The 16,933-nt window shown below is 42.9% G+C and overlaps 1 protein-coding gene across 37 annotated transcripts in view; it reads left to right on the top strand.

The window, feature by feature from the left end:
- The window catches only part of Rbfox2 (RNA binding fox-1 homolog 2), a 271,178-nt gene that overhangs the window by 154,254 nt on the left and 99,991 nt on the right, over positions 1–16,933 (top strand). The window contains exon 1 of one of the 37 annotated variants that reach the window (XM_051159892.1): positions 5,412–5,509. The exons of the other annotated variants lie outside the window; for them this stretch is intronic. Coding sequence (XP_051015849.1) covers positions 5,483–5,509 — 27 coding nt within the window. The 5' untranslated portion in view covers positions 5,412–5,482. Of the gene's footprint in view, positions 1–5,411; positions 5,510–16,933 lie in introns of those variants that run through there. 37 annotated transcript variants of the gene reach the window in all.

The following is a 16,933-nucleotide window of genomic DNA, read 5'->3' as shown; positions in this document are numbered from 1 at the left end:
CAGTACAGCTAGAGCACAAAAGGACACCTGCACTGAATAAAGGACCTAGAAATAAAACAACACAGAAAACATACATTGCCAACCTCTTTGACGAATGTGCCTGGGTAAACGGGATATCCACAGAAGCGAAACCCCTATCTCTCACCCTGTACCCAAAGTCCACTCGAATTAGCCCAAAGGCTGTTTAGTATAAGATCTAGAACTTTGAAACTACGAGAAGGGACTTGGTTCAGAATACAGGCATAGCCGTGGGCTTCCTGAGTGGGGCTCTGGTAACTCAGGGCTGAATCGCAAGGACTGATGAATGGTAGATCAAGATAAAGAGCCACACAGCAGAGAAGCACCTACCAGAGTTAAGAGAGACCTTCCCAGCTATTTATCTGGCAAGGGATTGATGCCAGAATATATGGACAAGTCAAAAGCTAAGCTCTGAAAGAACAGATCACACACACACACACACACACACACACACACACACACACACACACACATACATACACACACACATATACATACATCATACATACATACATCATACATACATACACACATATACATACATCATACATACACACATATACATACATACACACATACATACATCATACATACATACATACATCATACATACATACATACATCATACATACACACATCCATACATCATTCATACATACACACATACATCATACATACACACATACATACATCATTCATACATACATCATACATACACACATACATCATACATACACACATACATCATACATACATACATCATGCATACATACACACATACATACACACATACACATACATCATGCATACATACATACATCATACATGCATGCATGCATACATACATACATACATACTTGATGCCAGAATATATGGACAAGTCTAAAGCTAAGCCCCTGAAGAATAAATCTAATAAATAAAACAAATGGGCTGATGAGCGAAACAGTTGTTCAAAGAGGTGTAGATACTAACATACACAAGACAACATTCCCCATCCTTAGCCATCAAGGAGTGTAAATCAAGTGCACACTCACAGTTTTAGCTGGGTGGTGCACACTTGTAAGCTCATTACTGTGTACAATTAACACTAGTTTTAACAAAGCCAAAGAGGATTTTTCCTCCTGTAGAGAAGTGGCACGATGAGATTTGTGTTTAGAAAGATCACTGGCAGCAGTGAGATGCATGGAGGATAGGCCAGAGACACCAGCAGAGAAGCAGCTACTGAGCCATCTGTGAGCATGGGGCTGGGCAGGTGGAGAAAGTAGGATTGACTCTGACTTAATGCAGCTGCCAGTAAGGAAGAGCCCTCTACTTGTGGGTTTGAGTTTGACCCTGATGGCTGCAAGGTACTAGCCTGGGTGCCTATGGGCAAGGTGCTTACCCTCACCTAGCTAATCTCTACAAAGGAGATTTAACCATCTCACCAGTGTCCTGAGGATGTCATGAGCCTGCTCAGAAGCCATCTCAGAGTAAGCTCTTCAGAAACAGTAGCTGTGTTGCCTGCTGTGAAATCTAGCCTTCACCGATAAGACAGGCATACTGTAATGCAAGGGTCACACAAGAAGATTCTCCTCTCCTTGTCCCTTGCTGTATTCCTCAGGGCTAGAGGGGTGACTCGCATAAGCACAGCAGACACTCAGTTCTATGAGTTGATGGTTCAATTTTGAGAACTTAGTTCAGTTTTGGATTTAAAGAATATGTGTGTGTGTGTGTGTGTGTGTGTGTGTGTGTGTGTTTTGAGGGGTACGGATACATATATGTGCCACAGAACATATATGGAGGTGAGAGACAACTTGCAGAGGTCAGCTGTCTTTGAACACAGGTCAGGCTTGGTGGCAAGAGCTCTTGCCTACTGAGGCATCTCATTAGCCGCAGCTTTGGATTTAAAAGAAGTATGTGTGCAGTCTTAAAATTGTTTGGGCTGGCTGGATATTGTGCTCGGAACTTAGGAAAAGATGTGAGCTAGAGCAGAAATGAGGTCCTCTGAGTTAGTGGACATTATTGCCTGAATCTATGGAGTGAGATCCAACAACTTAGACACATATTGTAGGTGCTAGCCTCCTTGAACTTTGTACCCTTTCTGAAAATCTGAAGCACCTAGCTCCTCTCTACACAGAGGAAAACACATTGCCACTGGGGTGCTGCTAGGAGGAGCTTTGGGTGGGTACACTGCTAGTTGTACCAAGAGGAGATTAAGGATGATGCCTAGTGCATTCCCAGCACTCAGAGGATGAACAGGAAGGAAATGATCAGGGAAAAAGAAAAAATTAGGAAAGACTGATAATATTGTTTCCCCCTTTTCCTGTCTCCTCCTTTCTCTCTCTTCCCCCATTTTGAGGCAAGTAAACAGCTGAGGGAGCCTCATTGCCTGGAGTGCTGCCAAGGGACAGCTGTAGTCTGAGGACCAGCAACAACAGCACCCAGGCTCCTGTGTGGCTGTGGCTGGCAGGGTGACAGTAGAAGAAGCAACATTTGAAGCTAGGAGTAAGCGTCCTGAAGACAGGAATTCAAATGCCACAGAAATGTCAGAAAAGACATGATGTGTCCATTGGATCTGGTCATCACCTGGAGAACTTCATTCACTCACTGAGATGAATTTCAGTTGAGCAACAGAAGAAAGAAAGCAGGAGTTCTGAAAACAGAAATGCCAAGGAGACCACCAAGAAACTGAGACACAGAGCACCCTCTCCTGTGTTTATTTATTCAGCAGATATTTCGTGATTGCCTCCGAAGTCCAGGCATACTGCTGAGAGTCAGGTTGCTCCAGCAGGGCAGACATAATCTTCTTTAGCTGGCTGCTGTACTCTGTTCAGATGCCCACCTCCCCATCCCTCCAATCCAGTCTGTCCTTCTATTCCAAGAGAGAGACAAAAAACCAAACTGTCAAATGAGCTTTTCCTGGGTCTGTTCAGCCACCAGGGACTTCAGCTGTTCTGCTGGGTCAGACTTGGACTGTTCAATTGCTCTTCTCTCTCGGGCACCAAAGAGCAAGTTGTTCTCTGTGTCAGCCTTTAAAGTCAGGGACACACTTCAGAATGCGACTGGCCAGTATGCGCAGTGATCCTGTTATTCAGAGACTTTATAAAACTCATTTCAGCATATTTTATTTTTAGCTTATACTATCCCTTGTGGCAATGAATTTTTAAGCCTATTATTTGCAGTGTAAAATATTAATCCTATGTATGAAGATGCAGTTTAAGTTTCTGGACCCGTGGAAATCCTTGTCCAAGACTTTTGCTTATGGGAACCTTTCATTTTCTTTTTTATTAAAAAATAAAAGTTTCCTTGTATTTATGGGAAGGGACTAAAGTCACACCCAAGCATCCAAGTAGCTTTTCTGGTGCTCGCAACTTTTTGTCAGATTTTTTTTAATGAATTCAACACATGCATTACAGGGGCCTGCAGCTTTATTTTATATGTCAAAGCTGAAAACAATTATTTCATAAATATGACTAATTTTTTTTAAAGTACAGGAAGGATTGCAAGCATTGCCATGCCCTGCTTTTGCCTACCCCTTCTTTTTTCTTACTTTACCTTTAAATTCTTTGATGTCGTTTGGTTGTGCATGCAAAGAGCTCTGGGTGTTCAGACTTTAGTGCTCAAAAAGCTGTTGGTTTTGTGATTTATTCCTCCTCTCCCATTTTTGTTTGCTTAAAGACCTCACCTTTAAAAAAAAAAGGCATATGTGTGTGTGACTGTGTGGGTGCCCGCAGAATGAGAAAAGGGTGTTGGATCCCCTGGAGCCGCCCAGAATAGGTACTGGGAACTGAACTCAGTGCATACCTTTGCCACTGAGCCAGCTCTCTAGCCCAGCACTGTCCTTTTGCACATATTTCTTCATATCTGTAAAATATGGGGACAGTTTCTGCCCTGTTACATAGTTAGTACACCGCCCTGTGGTCTCCAGATTTTGTTCATGGTTCTCTAGTCTGTACATTCTTTTTGGAATTATTAGAATAATTGGTAATTAAGAGAACAGGATGATGTGTTGGCATAGTGCCAACCAACAGTATTGCCTGGTACATTCTAAAAGCCTGGTTCTGCTCATGCCAGACAGTCCTGGTGGAGACAGCAAGAAGCTCTCCAGTTTCAAGTATTTATTTTTTAAAATAAGAAGCTAAGTTTGCACTTGATCTCCTCTACCTTTCAATGAATATAGTAGAACTAAATACGTGATCTTTAATACAGGATTTATCAGAATACATTTAAAACCTTAATTTTTATTAGCTAATTGGCAAAAGTCCTAAAATTATCAATTATTCACATAATTTATATATAGAGATAATGAATTCCATTCAGAACTCAGTTTTTTTTTTTTTTAATCTGAGATCACCAGTAAAGGACAGAATGAGACTAGCACTCAAGCTCAGCTCACCTTGTGAAATTCTTTTCATTTGAGTTTTAAATGTGAGAACATAAAAGAAGCGTTTGTGTTGAGTAGACATTCTCCTGAGCCACTGTATTCTCCAAGCTCTGTAGTAACTGTTAGTGTCTGCAGGAATGGTGCAGGTACTGGGCTGCTATATAAGAAAGGCGTCGTTTTTTTACTACAGGCTGAAGCACAGTAGCAGAAGCATGACCTGAGCTTTATGAAGTGGGAGCTTCAGCAGTCAGATGTGGTGACACCTTTTTCAGAATCTCTAGGGTTTTAGAGGAGAAAAAAATAGGTACATAACTAACCTCCCTTCTCGCCTAGTCCTATGCCCTCATTACATCGCCTCTGGCTTCTAGCAGTGTTCTGTGTGATGTTGTCCTTGAAAACCTTCCTGTGTAGTCACTGAGAAGCTTTTTGCTCCACACCTTTCACTAGACCCACTCTTATCTATAAATGCCCATCAGTGTGGGGAAAAGCTTAATTTTCATCCCTTTTTTATTATCAGATATTCGTGGCCACAATCTCTTAAATCTGTATTAACTGTAATAAGTTGTGGTAAGTGCTTCTAGAGCAATATAATTAATACACCACCATAGCCTTAATATGCCAGCACATGGCGCTACATCACGCTTACCCCTGCTGCTTTATGTGTGCGCACGCGTACACACACACACACACACACACACTCACGCACACACGCGTGCGCACAGTAAAGCACAGGCCAAACTGCCATTCTCCAGCCGGCCTGCTTCTGGAGTTGGGAGCTGTCAGCCTACTGGGAGGGGTGGGGGAGGAGGAAGAGGTGGGGCTCCACTCTGATTAATTACCTTAGGCATTCAGGGGTGGGGCTTCCTTCAGCCATCTGCCTGAGATATGGGAGGGAGCTGGAGAAAGAAGGAGGGGGAGAGACTGCCAGAGAGGAAGAGAAAAGAAAGGAAGAAACACTAGAAAGAGAAAGGCAGGAAACCGTGTGAAGGGAAGCCAGTCACCCTCCCTTCTCCAGCTAGCTGGGGACGGAGTGGCAAAGAGCCACGGAAGTGCGCCCACTACAACGGCTTTCAACTGGTTATCATCTGCTTCTTCTGGTTTATGGAGAAAAAGAAAATGGTAACTCAGGTAAGACCTGTGTGTCTTCCACACATTCTGTCTCGGGATCTACAAAAAGGGCTGGGGTGGAGTATAGCCAGCCAAGTTTTAATGAGGGTTGTCTTCTTTAAAAGGCAGATTTATTGTTATCAGCTGAGGTGCGAGTCCTTCGAGCATGTGTACTGTGTCAGTGCCCTTTCCCTCCCCCGGCTCCATAGCCGATCCCAGTGCCTGTAGTGTGCAGCTGTAGCTCAGGAAAGAGCCTGTGGGGATTTGTCTACCTCTTTGTCTTGATTCTGAGAAGAGGGAGGGAGACTGCAGAGGTAGGAAGAGATTCTTGTAGACTGCCAGAAAAGGGGAGAGGGAGTGACTTCCTTTTAAGAATTGCAGAAGAATTTGTGTTAGTGGGAAAGCTGATTCACGGGGGTTTCTCAGGCTTGCCGGTGGAATTGCAGTTTGCTGCCTTCTTTCTAAACGGATTATCAAAAATGAAGGCTAGGAAAGAATGTTTCATTTCCGTGGCTTTGTCGTTGCCAAAGGATGTTTTCCATAGGAACTCATGGAGCATCTTGGGAGACAGAGGCAGGTACTGCTTTCCCTGACAGAATAAATGTGTACATGTAAGTGACAATTGCCTGCTTTAAAAGGCGTTTGAAGGAGATGGAGTAGGAAATGGAAGATCTTCATCTGCTTTCCTCTCCCCACCCCCTTCTCTCTGCCTCTCTGGTTGTGTTAAGCACTGTCTGCACTGCATTTTAGCAAGTCATTCCCGACAGATGGAAAGGTGAATGCTGTTCCGAAGCCTGGTAGGGCTGTTTAGTTGCCACCCTACTGTATTCTCCTCTACCCCACCCCCACCTTCTTTTTTAATGTGTGACTTGGGAGAAAGTGGTGAGGCTATGACTTACCAGAACATCCTTTCCATGATAGGACTTTCAAACCCTTTCGTCTCGGACTTGGGATCAGGTCCCCCCAGGCCTCCCTCGCTGGACAGTGTTCTCCTTTTAAGGAGGTTGCCCCTTTTTTTGTATTCTTTCCCATCTTTTCCTCACCGCGGGAGGGCGAGAGGCAGCAGGCTATCGGATAGAGGCATCGCCTTTGGTGCTAGAGCCCAATTTGGTTAAATGTTATATAATGGCCTGCAGTGCTGTTGGGAAGGAGGGAAACCTGTAGAGACGGCTCCATCCATCCTGACCCAGAGAAGAGGGAAATTTCAAAGGTTAAATCCTTTCAAGGAGGATTTTCTCCAAATTTGAGTTGGGGAGTTGTCAAGAAATTCCTTCTTTGAAAAGTGGAGAAACTTGAATTTTTTTAGAATACGTCTTACTCCTTTGTAGAGTCAATGGTTTTGAAATATCTTTTTTTTTTCCCCCAAAATCTCCATGGAAGGAACCCAGGTCTTGCTTCTCTGCTGCCTATGCCATTGCTCACTCACCTTGAGTCCACGTTGGGCTCCTCTGAGGGCACGGATAGAGGGCTGCACTCCCGCTCACCGAAGGCTCTTACACTGCAGTCGCACACAAATTTTAAAATCAGTGAAGGAGTCATCTAAACACGAACTGTTAAAATCAGACTTGTGTGGCCTCATGGAGCATTGCTCCTTGATTTTAGGATGCGTGTGACAAGTTAGAGCGTGCGTGCTTGTACACACTGTGCTCCTAGTCATCAGATACGGAAAGTGGGGTTTTAGGAATAAGGTCGAAGAAAGAAATGGAACCTGGAAAGAGACTTCTTTTAAAAAGTGGTTAAAGTTCTAATAAATGAATTTAATCTTTGCGCTTTCTCAGATGTACTAAATGCGAAAGGAAAGAGAACTCATTTCTTCATGTTGAATTCATACAACTGAAAAGACAGAGCTGTGGGATTCAGAGTGACGACATTTGTTTCAGTGCCTGCAGCATTTACCCGAAAGTAATGGAGATGGTTGTTTGTAATCTAGAAAACAAAATCAAAGTAGCCAGTGGGTTCAAATCTTTGGTCTGTTCCATAGTTTGTTTTTTGCTTTGTTGTATAGGTTTGTCTGTTTTGAACCAGACGTCAAATCCAAACACTTGATAATGCCCTCTCACCTAAGCGTATAAACTCTCTGGACTGGGCAGTGCTGGCTGTCAGAGTTAAAATGGCTTGTTACCACACTTATTGTCCTGGCTATGATGTTTGATCACTTCACACCTTGGTTCACTCTGTCTTTGCCTTAGATTCTCGTTCCTGTCCTCCATCTCTTTCACTGGGTGGAAGAAGTCATCTTCGTTATTTGTTGTTAGATTGGTTTGTGCATAATCTATGCTTTGTAGTTACATACACCGTAGTTTTATATGGCCTTTTTGTTGTATTAGCAAACTATTTTACCGTTAACAATAAAAAGAACATGGCTTTTTAATAAAAATAGTGTTTTGGTGGCAAATTTTTCATACAGTAGTGGCTAGACACGCTCATGCGACACTTTAAATAATGCCTTTATCTCTTGCTCATGTTCATGTTACAGAAGTTTTTCACTGAAGTCTCTTTAACTTGATTCACATTCTCAAAGATAGTGCTTGTCCTGTCTCTAGATAAGCGTGGAAGTCATTCTTGTAATACGTATAAACTAGGAAAACAAAATTGAAAATGACTTTACCTAATTAACTAAAAAAACATTTAGCAAAGCACAAGTTCTGTTACACTATTTAGTGTTGAGGAGGGAGGTATATTAGGCAGAGGGGAAAGCAAGCTCACAGTACAGCCTGGAAGCGGATGTCTGACTCTACAGCTACTATGGGACATCCAGCTTCCAGGGCCCTCCCTTTCTTGGACAATTCAGTGCTTTGCTGGCATTTTCTTCAAAATCTGTTTTCCATCAGAACCAGGAGGAGAGAAGGTGTTAGGCACAGGGGAGGTTGGGAAGGAGGTTGCTGTTCCTTTAAATAGTGCTGTGAGCCTGAGTGGCAGCAGGCAGCAGGCGCTCTGGAGTGTATTCTTTTGTAATGAATCACCAGCTCCATTGTCTGCTATCTCCCCCTTTGTAGCTGGAAGGCTGGAGTCTTTCACCTGAGCTGTGCCCTCCTAGTCTCTGGGTAGTTGGGGAGGTGGTGGGAGAGGGGAACGGGAGGGGGTGTTTTATGCTTTCATTAAAGGCAGACATGACAGCAGGTATGTTGCTTTGTCTGTTTCCCCTCCTGTTTCGGTTTGTGCTTTCTGAAGTGCACTAGTGTTGGGAATCTGGTCTATGAATTTGCTAAGCACATCCCATTTCTGTGAGTCTGGGAGTACTGTCCTTCATTGAGTCTCCATTTTGTAGCCTTCGTCAGAAGTGATTCCATTCCCTTGCCTGCCAGTTGTGCTCCTTTCCACACAACCTCATCGCCCCCTCACCCCCAGAGTGGAGCCCACACTGTTTGTTTTGGCACACTTTCTACTTTCTATGGGCTGCACAGGATTCTGGGGATAGGCGGGAATGTGGGTTGGAGGCTAAATTTATGTTCCTTTACAATGAACCAAAAAGAAAAAGGAAAAGCCTTTCTTTTTCCAGTGATTCTTTTCCTTTCTGAATTTCTCTACTCTGGTCCATATCTTCAATTTTAACCATTTCCTTACTAAGACTAAGATTGACTATTAAAAAGTATCACTATGCTAAAAATTATTTGTCTTTCCTGGAAGCTACCCAGAATTCCATAAATGGGGATGTTACAAATCCAAGCTTTTGTAGTGCTGTGTGTTCACCTCCATCCCATACCTCCTTTTTTCTTTTGTCCCTTCTACTTTTATTTTTCCTTTACTGCTCAGTCTGGCAATTGAGGATGGGAACCTTGGTGTCTGACAGCTTCCTGTTGAAGCTTGCATTGCTAGAAGCCAGCTTTATGCTGAAAGGTAAGGACAGTCCTCATCCCTCATGGTTGTGTTCTTCCCCGAAAAAATTGCAAAGTCACTTCTCTACAGATGGCTATCTGGAACAGTCTCACTCTTTCTGATTTGTGGCCCAGCTTTTAACCTCTCCTGATGTAATGCCTTTCTTTAGGTTGTCTCATGGAAAAGAACTATTTGTGATGCTAATGTTGTCACTCAAGATCAGTCACAGCCCAGTCTCAGGGATCTGCTACTACACAGGGTTGATTCTAGAGCCACAAGTCCTCTCACGGTGCCCCTGACATTCTAAGCCCACTGTCCATTCTTTCCTTGCACCTTTCCACCACACAAGTTGTACTGTGGACTCTGCCAGTCCCAGTCACCATCACAGTGGCTTCCTTCAAGAAAGCTCAGATGCTCAGCTTCCTCTTAGGCAGTCAGATGCTGCAGCCTTCTACTGTGGTGCATCCTTCCGTTTCCAGATTTGTAAATGTTGCTGTTACTTTAGAATGATTACATTCAGAAAACCTTGAAGTCACCTAATTTCTTAGAGGACCCTGTCAAGGGTAGCTCACCTAAAGTGATAGTTTGATTCTTGTCAGTTTTGAGCTTAAACCTCTCAGTCTCCCAAGTAAAATCATGTGTCCATTCCAGTCCGCCAAGGCCCTTCAGTCAGGAACCTGTTTGTCCAGCTTCATCTCTGTCACCCAGATTCCACTCTGATGGCACTGGCCCCCCTGCATACCTTCCTGCCAGGCCTTTCCTTTCACTTCCCTGCTGTGCTCTTCCCACTAAGCCACCAGCTCCCTCTGCTCACTCCACCCAGGTCTTGAAGGGACTCTGCCTGCTCCTGCCCTCCACCTTTTCTTTTCATCCTCTTGCCCCTGGTCTCAGTGCGTATCACTGTCTATCTCTCCTCACCCCCTAAGCTCCTCATGAGTAGTCTTCCCTTCCTGTTGTCTGCACCAGTCATCATAGCAGCTACTCCTTTATGCACGGATGTGATAGTATTGCCAGACACCATTCTCATCACCTCACCAGAGTCTGGCAACACAGGGATGTGAGTAAACCCAGAGAGTCTATGTCCAGCATTCTTGTCTTAAGTACCACCAATAAAGACTTTCATTACAATAACTACATCTTACACGTTTACATACCTAGTTTGTACTGATATGTACATAGCACATTTACAGCTGTGAATTATGATTGCTTGCCAATCACTTTTTGAGAAGTTAGTTGTCACATGCACACGTGCACACATACACACAACATATCCTGTTGAGGTAGTTAGTCGTGTGTTGCCTTCTCCTTCCACCTCCTTTTCACATGAAACTTGGAGATACTAGAGATCACGCAACCTAGTAAGTCTTGAGTACAGAAAGATTTCCAACCTGAGAGTTGTTAAATCCAGATTTCTGTGCAGTTTGATAATATTGCTGGCCTCAGAAGCTGCATCTCCACTTCCATGCTGGTTGCTGAAAAGAAGATACACTTTCCTTAGGGTGAGCTGAACCTGTTTCTGTTGTTGTCTTCTCCTTCCTCCTCCCCTCCTTCTCTTCCTCCTCCTCCTCCTTCCTCTTTTCTCTAGAAGCACCTGAGTAATGTTTTTAAAAAAAATCACCGAAGATACAATTGACTGTTCCTTCAATGTCTGGGCTCATTTTACCTAATTCCTCAAATTAGTCTTTATTGAAAGAAAATACGGTTTCCAGAATCTTTATTGTCCTAGACTAATTACATTAATTTATATAAATACAAACTACAGTATTACTAAATATCATGTCTTTATCAAAAATTTGCCTTATAATATCTTTTTTCCTATTAAAGTATATATTATTTTTCATTTTATAGCATACCACTACCTTAATGGCAAGAATCTGCTTGTTTAGCTCTGAGCTAGGTGTTGTCATGTATACTTGTAATCCTGGAACTTGGGAGTCTGAGAGAGAAGGATTGGAAATTCAAAGCCAGAGTATAGACTCTGTCCAGTTAAACTAATTAAAACTCTGTGATACTTGCAGGCATATGAAAAGAGAAATTAATTTCATTGAAAATTACAGGGAAAGATTTTGGCACCAGATTTTGGTTGCTATTTCCTTTTTAGTTAAAGGAATCTTTATACAGAAGTCATGGTTAATAGAAATCAGTAATTATCTGTGAAATCACAATGACTCCCAGTAGTTTTTGTTGTTTTGGTTTTTGTTTTAACCTAGTGTTGATTGTGAAATTCCTTGCAAGATTCTGTGTGCATGTTGTTTGTGTGTAAACTTGTGCATGTGTGGAAGTCAAAGAATGACTTGGTGGAATTGGGTCTATCTGTTCACCATGGGAGTTTCTGGGATTAAACTCACGTGTACAGGCATGGTGGCTAAACCATGCTAAACCTGCTAAACTGTTTTGCACACTTCCTTGCAAGACATTTTAAAGAGACAATCTGAGGCTTAAGCAAAGGAGATGATTCAGTTTTGAAAAATTCTTAACTTGATCGACAAACTTTTTCTGGAATGTTTCATAATAACTTTTTTTTTTTTTTTTTTTAGCTTTACAGGCCTCTGTCTGTGTTTCCTATTTTCAACTTGTTGCTATAACACCGAGGAAGCCATAGATAATGCTTGAATGAATGTTCGATAACACTTGATGAACAATAAAATTAGAACTTCATGTCATTTTTGTGTTGCAAAGTCAGTTGGACTATTTTCAGCTAGCTATTTATTATTTATTTAAGATTTCTTTATTATTTATATAGTATTTAGCCTGCATGTACACCTGCAGGCCAGAAGAGGGCATCTGATATCATTATGGATGGTTGTGAGCCACCGTGCTATTGCTGGGAATTGAGCTCAGGACCTTTGAGCCATCTTTCCAGCCCCCTACTTTCAGCTATTTATAAAGGTAAAAGTTTGCTTGGTGTCTTAGTTACTTTTCTAATATGCTAAAACACCATAACCAAGGCAGCTTATAAAAGAAAGCATTTATTTGGGGCGTATAGTTTTAAAGGATCAGAATCTATGACCATCATGGGAAAGAGCTTGGCAGCATTCAGCAGATAGGCATGGTGCTGGTACAGTGTCTGAGGACTCGCATCTTGAGAGACTAGCGTGAGGCAGAGAAAGCTAACTAGAATGTTCTAAGCTTTTGAAAACTCCTAATCCACCCTCAGTGACACACCTCTTCCAGCAAGGCCACACCTCCAAACCCTTCTCAAATGGCTCCATCAACTGGGGACCAAGTGATCAAATCTATGAGCCACAGGGCCATGCTCATTCAAAGCACTGCACTTGGTTTGCTGTAAAGCCAGGAGGGGTGGGCAGGGTTCAGGCCACAGACAGTTTGCTGACCCCCGGGGTACAGGTCCTTGGTATGGTTTAAGCATGGGTTAGGTTTTCCTGTGTAGGTTGATTATAGTGGCATACTTCTGAGCAGTTTGACAGGCCACTTTGAATCTCTCTTTAAAAGAAGCCTTTTTAAGGTCTCACCAACATGACTGCCCAAATGTGAGCTGAACAATGATGACACAGTGCACATTGGCAAGGTGGGCAGGGAGAAACTCTGGAGGCCTCACTCCTACACAGAGAGCTATAGCCAGTTGACGGAAGCTGGCAGTGGGAAGGAGGCCTTCCCCAGGGAAGAGCACACCAGTTGGTTGTCCAGTGCCAAATGGCCAGTCCTAAACACATATACACAAGCAACATTATATAGTAGGGTATATTTAGGAATGTGTAAGTATACACATATATGCATGCAATAACAATTAGTGAAAAAAGAAGCCATAAATTTAAAGGAAAATGTGAAGGGGCATATGGGAGGGTTTAAAGGGAACAAAGGGAAGGGAGAAATATAATTACATTGTGATTCTCTCTCTCTTAATTAAATCACAGTCTTTTTCAAATTAAATCATATTTTTCATGGTTTTTTAGACAGGGTTTCCCTGTGTAACCTTGGCTGTCCTGGACTTATTTGTAGACCAGGCTGGCCTTGAACTCAATGCTATCTGCCTACCTATGTTTCCCTGGGTGCTGATTTTAAAGGTGTGCACCACCATACCCTGCTTAAGTCGTATTCTTTAAGAGAAAAGAAACTGTTGACCAGGCTGGAGAGATGGCTCAGTGGTTAAGAGCACTGACTGTTCTTCCAGAAGTCCTGAGTTTAATTCCCAGCAACCACATGGTGGCTCACAGCCATCTATAATGTGATCTAATGTCTTCTTCTGGCTTGCAGGTGTACATGCAGATAGAGCACTCATACACATAAAATGAATAAATAAATAATTTTTTTAAAAATTTGACCTTTGCCCTCACATGAATATTTTTCTTCCACCCTAGAGCCAGTATTTCCTTACTATTTTTCGTGTATCATTATTTTAAACCAGAATACTTCTTTCCCTTCAGCTTTGTTTTTGTTGTTCAGGAGTCACTGAAAAGCTCTCTAGTTTAGAAAGCTTGCCTAACAGAGGTATGCCTCTCTCTGCTTCCTTGGCCTCTGTGTAGCTCTCCTGGAAGCCACTCCTCTGACACCTATAGCTAGAGCACGTTGTCTGACTCTTTCTCATGCCAGACTCTAGGGATTGGGGCTAAGTCACCAGTGTCCATCACCAGATCTGATTCAGTGATGTGTTCTTGACGCTTTGCTTAGCTAGAAGACAGATGGGGGATGTGCCGCTACAGAACTTGCAGGTGTCCTAGTAGAAAGCTGAGTATATCCAGGGTAGCCTGAGACTCAGGGGCATAGGCCACTCAACCTCCCAGAAGTTAGCAGGGAGGGAGGGAGGAAGAAGATGGCAAACAAGGAAGGAAGGGTAAGGGTATAAACGGCTGCCCGGCCATCTCCCTTCCCTTCCCCACATTCAGGTTGCCTTAAAGTTAGAGCCTTTGTGTAGTGTTTTTGAAAAGCTGCCAACCTAGATATGTTTCAGATCATTTCGTGTTATTTTCAGGGCTTACTGTTCTTGGGGGTGTGCATGTGCTTACCCCCTTATGTTTACCTATACAGTTCTTACTGTGATGTCATTATGCACACTGATCTTTCTGCTGTGTAGAGCCTAATTGTCATTATGTGTTTACTTTTACAATTCTTACTGTGATGCATTATGCACACTGATTTTTCTGTTATGCAGAGCCTAATTGTCATTAGTCTAATCCAATTTCCAAATCTAGAATTTTAACACGGATCTTGTTTGTGCCTCTCAAGGTGCTTGTGTTTTCTCTTCACATCGCAAACACAGAGAGTGCAGATGCCTTAGCTCCCTTCACTGTTCACTCTGGGTGTGTGTTGGTGTAGATCTGTTCTCAGTGTGACAGGCTTGTGTTTTCCTGTTTCTTTGCAAGCCTGTGAACTAGTTGAATTCTAGACACAGTGAATATACCTTATGGGTGTGGTTGTTCTTAATTTTATAAATACTCAAGCTTTATTTTTGAGTTTCACACAGCTAGGTTTCTTAGAAGTAATACAGTCCTCTTGGTCTTGTTTTAAAGCATTGTTAGACAGAACCAGAGCTGTTTAGTCTCTGGCAAATTGTCCCTGCTACAGAGCAAAATGGGAATTTCTAACCAATGCATCGGGTTTTCTGTTGTGGCTAAGAGCAGGTCCTTCCCTGACATCTCAGGTGCCTAGCCTTATTCTCTGGGTTTCTTTGAGGTGGCTCATTCTCCAGTCTCTTATTCCGCTCATGCACAGGACAGCTAGTAAGTTGGGGCGTGTGGTCTTTTGAGTCTCTGGACAGCTTTAGCTTCCCCAGGATGCCCACAGTGACCCCTATTAGGCCTGCCTCTCAAACCTCTTGTACTGTGCTCACTTCCTGGAGACCACCAGCTCTGGCTCAGCACCCCCCTCATCCTCCAGGCAGCAGCTGTACAGCCCACCTTCCTGCCCTCCTATCTGAGAGATCACTGCCTTTTTTGTCTACTGTATTGTCTTCTAAGTGTTCTTGCTTTTTGTATTTGGGGTTGAGGTAACAAGAATGGAAGCAAAAGAGAGATTTTTAAAAATGAAAATAGTGTCTCATTTAGTGTATTCTTAGCTGGTGCATGAAAATCAGCTGAACAACAATTTCAAGCAGCATTAAGAGAAAATACCTAAGATGCAGGCACAGCTGTAGTCCAAGGGACCAGTGATTAATTTCTTTAACTGTGTTTTATGTCTTTAGTAAAGAGAAGAACAAGGCTCCCCTTCCCTTATGTGTATCTGTTAATGTCAGTGTTTACGGCGGAAAGAGCACAGAGGATTTTAAGATTCTAACTCAGTGACTGATTTGTATTTTGGATGACTAAAGTCTCTACTGCCTGATATTTTTTTATTTTGTTTTTAAAGCCACAAGCAAAGAGTTTTGTAGACTGATCTCCGTGCTTACATGTACATTGATGGGCAATGACCCCCTTTTCTACTTTACAGATGAAAAACATGAAGCACTGAGGGACTGAATGACTCGTACACGATCAGAGAGTCTGGATTTTAACCTAGATTTCTCTTTCCAATGTCTTGCTACCCTCTTTCTTCCACCATGGTCCCACATTACATCAAGTACAGCATAAAGAATATAGACCATGGCTGGGCTGGCGCTCAGTCAGTAGAGTGCTTGCCTACTATGCATAACGTCCTGAGTTTGATCCCCAGCACACATAAAAACAGTATTGTGTGCATACCTGTAATCTCAGCACTTGGGAAATAGAGGCAGGAGAATCAGGAACTCAGTGTCATCCCTGGTATATCTGGAGAGTTGAAGGCTAGCCTAGGCTGTGTGAGACCTTTCTCAAAACAATAATCTGGGCTTTGGTATTTAACTTTTACTTAGCAGTTTTCTACCCTTAGTAAATTTCTTTAAGCCATCTTACCCAATACTTTGAGAAGTGTGTTACTTTTCTCAAAGCCTTAAGTTCTAGCATAAGTTTATGGAGATGTCTTTGGTGTAACTATTTCTTGACCTTTTGTATCAGCACAGTGGCTGAGAGTCTAAGGGTGTAGTAAGTCATGTGGGGAGCACTGTACAAGGTGTGAGAGAGACCACGAATGCTCAGCACCCAGCTGCCTCCAAAGAGTTGGTTCCACCCCTGTGAGGTGTTTACGTAAACCCTATGCATGCCATCAGACCTTCCCTGGGTTATAGTCCCTGAAGCAGTGTAAGTGCTTTGAACAGTTGCTAGCCTTGAGTCTCTGGAGAGTGATGAGAAGGAAAGGCCTGTGTATCTTTAGTACTGACTCATCTTTTTCTACATATTGGGAATAGATGTGCCTGCAGATAGGGAGGGCCAACTTTATTGGCTCTCTGCAATAGCTTGTAGCTGTTTGAGCTGGAGAACAGATAAACTGTTTAATAACATTTTGCTGACTCTCTTACAGAAGAAAACACTTACTTTTACATGGTAATATACCAAACGCATTTCTTCTTTTTCTAGAAACTTGATTCTTTTCCTGAGTAAGGCCCCTTATCACAGAACTGCAGGCTGCTAAATCCCAAGTTTGATATCATAGTACACTCCAGAGAGGCATGGGCTGCTCAGGCACCTGGTATAGGCAGGACTGAGGCCAGAACTCATGTTCCCTTCTGTGTGTCCTGCTGCCTAACAAGTGGCTGACCTATAGTGACCCAAGTGGCAGGTGCCTTTTGTGTCTCCCTTCCGAAAGGGAGACGTGAGTCCA

Source organism: Acomys russatus, chromosome 17 (genome assembly GCF_903995435.1).
Source record: "Acomys russatus chromosome 17, mAcoRus1.1, whole genome shotgun sequence".
Taxonomy (NCBI): domain Eukaryota; kingdom Metazoa; phylum Chordata; class Mammalia; order Rodentia; family Muridae; genus Acomys; species Acomys russatus.
Note: the sequence above shows the minus strand (reverse complement) of the source record. Positions and strands in the feature narration are given on the sequence as shown.